The following is a 2,406-nucleotide window of genomic DNA, read 5'->3' as shown; positions in this document are numbered from 1 at the left end:
GGCAAACTGGGCAATCAACAAAGGACCTCCAATTGCAGTGCCATGGGGAGAGGCTCCCTCTAGGGATGTCCACCACTGTCCCTACAGCTCCTGACCCATCCATGGCCCTCCTGCTACTGGGAGGGAGGCTCCTCGCCAGTGCTCTGTATGGGTACCCTGTGGAGAGGGGATGGTGCCAGAAGGTGCTTTATGTACCCGGCAAAGGGAGAGATGTTTCAGCAGGGTTGCGCTGGCAGCCAGGTGCAGGTATGTGTTCCAAGGGAGGATGTGGGATGCTGTCGCTCAGGGGGTAATTCAGCTGCCCTGGAATGTTTCAGGATGCCCATGGAGCCTGTGTCGAGCTCTGTATGGGTACCCTGTGGAGAGGGGATGGTGCCAGAAGGTGCTTTATGTACCCGGCAAAGGGAGAGATGTTTCAGCAGGGTTGCGCTGGCAGCCAGGTGCAGGTATGTGTTCCAAGGGAGGATGTGCGATGCTGTCGCTCAGGGGGTAATTCAGCTGCCCTGGAATGTTCCAGGATGCCCATGGAGCCTGTGTCGAGGTGGAGAAGCCATCCTCGACAGGGATGTGCCTCAGGGGAGCCAGCAGCAAGTAACTCCATCTGCCCTGGGGTCCTCAGGGTGCTGTGACAGGGAGAGCAAGAGGTCCCCTACCTTGGGCCTCTTCATCTGCTGCCTTCCTCTTCCTCCTCCACTTCCCCAGCTTGCAGACCAGGAAGCCCAAGAGGGTGGTCAGGACCAGGACGAACACCACTGCTGCCACGACCCCGAAGGTGAGGAAGGTGCTGGGCAGGTCTGTCGCGGGGAGAGTGGGCTCCAGGGCTGAGGTGAGCACCACATGGGTGGGCTCTGCTGTGGGGCGAGATGCCAGCAGTGTCAGGGAGGGGAGAGCAGGGGAGAGGGCAGGAGGGCAGTAGCACTACCCACCCATCTGCAGTGGCGGGGAAGGAGAGTGGCTCTTCACCACTGATCACCCACAGTGAACTGTCCCCCTGCCTGACAGGACCCTCATCCCACCTGCTGGCTGGTGGGAGCTGAGGGCATCCTGCTCTTCCCGTGGTCACCCCTGCAGCAGGCTGTGACCCTGCACTGGGCTGGATCATTTTCCTTCTCCCTGTACTGCATCCCCCTCTCTGGAACTGGCTGCCCTTTTCCTTTCTCCTCCTCCTTCCCCTTCCAGGTGAAGGCAGCGCTCCATCCTCCATCATCCCTCAATTGCCATCTGCAGGACAAGGTTCCCTTCACCTGCCCACACCAGGGTGCCCCCAGCCCTCTTGGGCCACCACCATGGCCAGTCCCCATCCGCCCTTGTCCCCTTACTTGTGTTTTCCTTGAACAGGTCGGAGCACTTGACGCAGGACCTGGTCAGGAGGTCGAAGCACTGGGAGGAGAGGCAGGAGGAGGCAGAGACGGCTTTTCCTGAGGAGGACATGGCGGAGTGGGAGCGAGAGCCTGGCGTGTCGGCCAAGGGGCCGCCCGAGTGTGAAATCACAGTGCCCTGGGGCCCGTGGCAGAGGGAGATACAGTCTGTCAAGCTGTGTTGTTTCCCTTGGGGCTTGTGTGCTTGCCATGGGGCGGATCTTCACTGGAGAGGAGGAGGGTGAGGGCTCAAGCCCTACCCCTGCTTGTGCAACTGCCCTCAAACTACTCCTCTCCTCCACACTGTGCTTCCGAAACCCCCATAGCCCCTGGCGCTCCCCAGCCGCACAGCACCCCAGCCCGGTGGTGTCACCTCCCCAGCCCACGCATGTTACCCCCATCCAGGGCATGTCCCCCAGCCTGCCCCAAGTCCCCCCGGCATCCTCCTGTGCTGCAGGAGGCTTTCCCGTGCCTGGATCTTTACAAGACCTTGTCCCAGGCATCCAGCTTGGATGGAAAATGCAGAAAAGGACCAGAGGAGAAAAGAATTCAGGGCCACGGATATTTCCCCTTTAAAAGCTCCCACTGCCCTCAGGACACGGCCTGTTGGTGATTGCTGCAGAGGCAGGCCAACTGATGTGTATTCCCCATCCTACTAATGATGGCACTCTCAGTCACCTTGCTCTTTCCATTGTCTCCATCCCAGACCTAGATGAGTGGCAAGGACCCTTCCAGCCCTCTTGGAAACATGTCTCATTTGCCAGGGTTCACATCTGGCTGTGCTCAGCAACTGCCTAGGGCATGGGCAAAGCAAGTCATACCAAGCAAGTCTGGTCCCCTTACCCCTTTGAAGGGACTAAATAAACCATTAATGGTCTTAGGTGTTCCTGATCAGCAGAAGGAAAAACATCCTGCCACTATTACCTGCACATCAAAGCCTGATGCTTGAGATCTGAAGTGCGTAAGTGATGGATTTCAGTGCTGTAGATGGCTCTTCTCCATCCCTAGCAAACAACAGCCATGTCCCATTTTTTTTCACCCCATAGGA

The 2,406-nt window shown here is 58.4% G+C and overlaps 1 protein-coding gene across 1 annotated transcript in view; it reads right to left on the bottom strand.

Annotated features, from left to right (window-relative positions):
• Positions 1-1,431, bottom strand: part of TNFRSF13C (tumor necrosis factor receptor superfamily, member 13C) — a 2,727-nt gene extending 1,296 nt beyond the window's left edge. Inside the window, exons 1-2 of the mRNA XM_010016955.1 lie at positions 1,320-1,431; positions 654-851 (exon numbers count right to left, since the gene is read on the bottom strand). Coding sequence (XP_010015257.1) covers positions 654-851; positions 1,320-1,431 — 310 coding nt within the window. The remainder of the gene's footprint in view (positions 1-653; positions 852-1,319) is intronic.
• Positions 1,432-2,406: the final 975 nt, after the last annotated feature.

Source organism: Nestor notabilis, unplaced genomic scaffold (genome assembly GCF_000696875.1).
Source record: "Nestor notabilis isolate BGI_N333 unplaced genomic scaffold, ASM69687v1 scaffold21206, whole genome shotgun sequence".
Taxonomy (NCBI): Eukaryota; Metazoa; Chordata; class Aves; order Psittaciformes; family Psittacidae; genus Nestor; species Nestor notabilis.
Note: the sequence above shows the minus strand (reverse complement) of the source record. Positions and strands in the feature narration are given on the sequence as shown.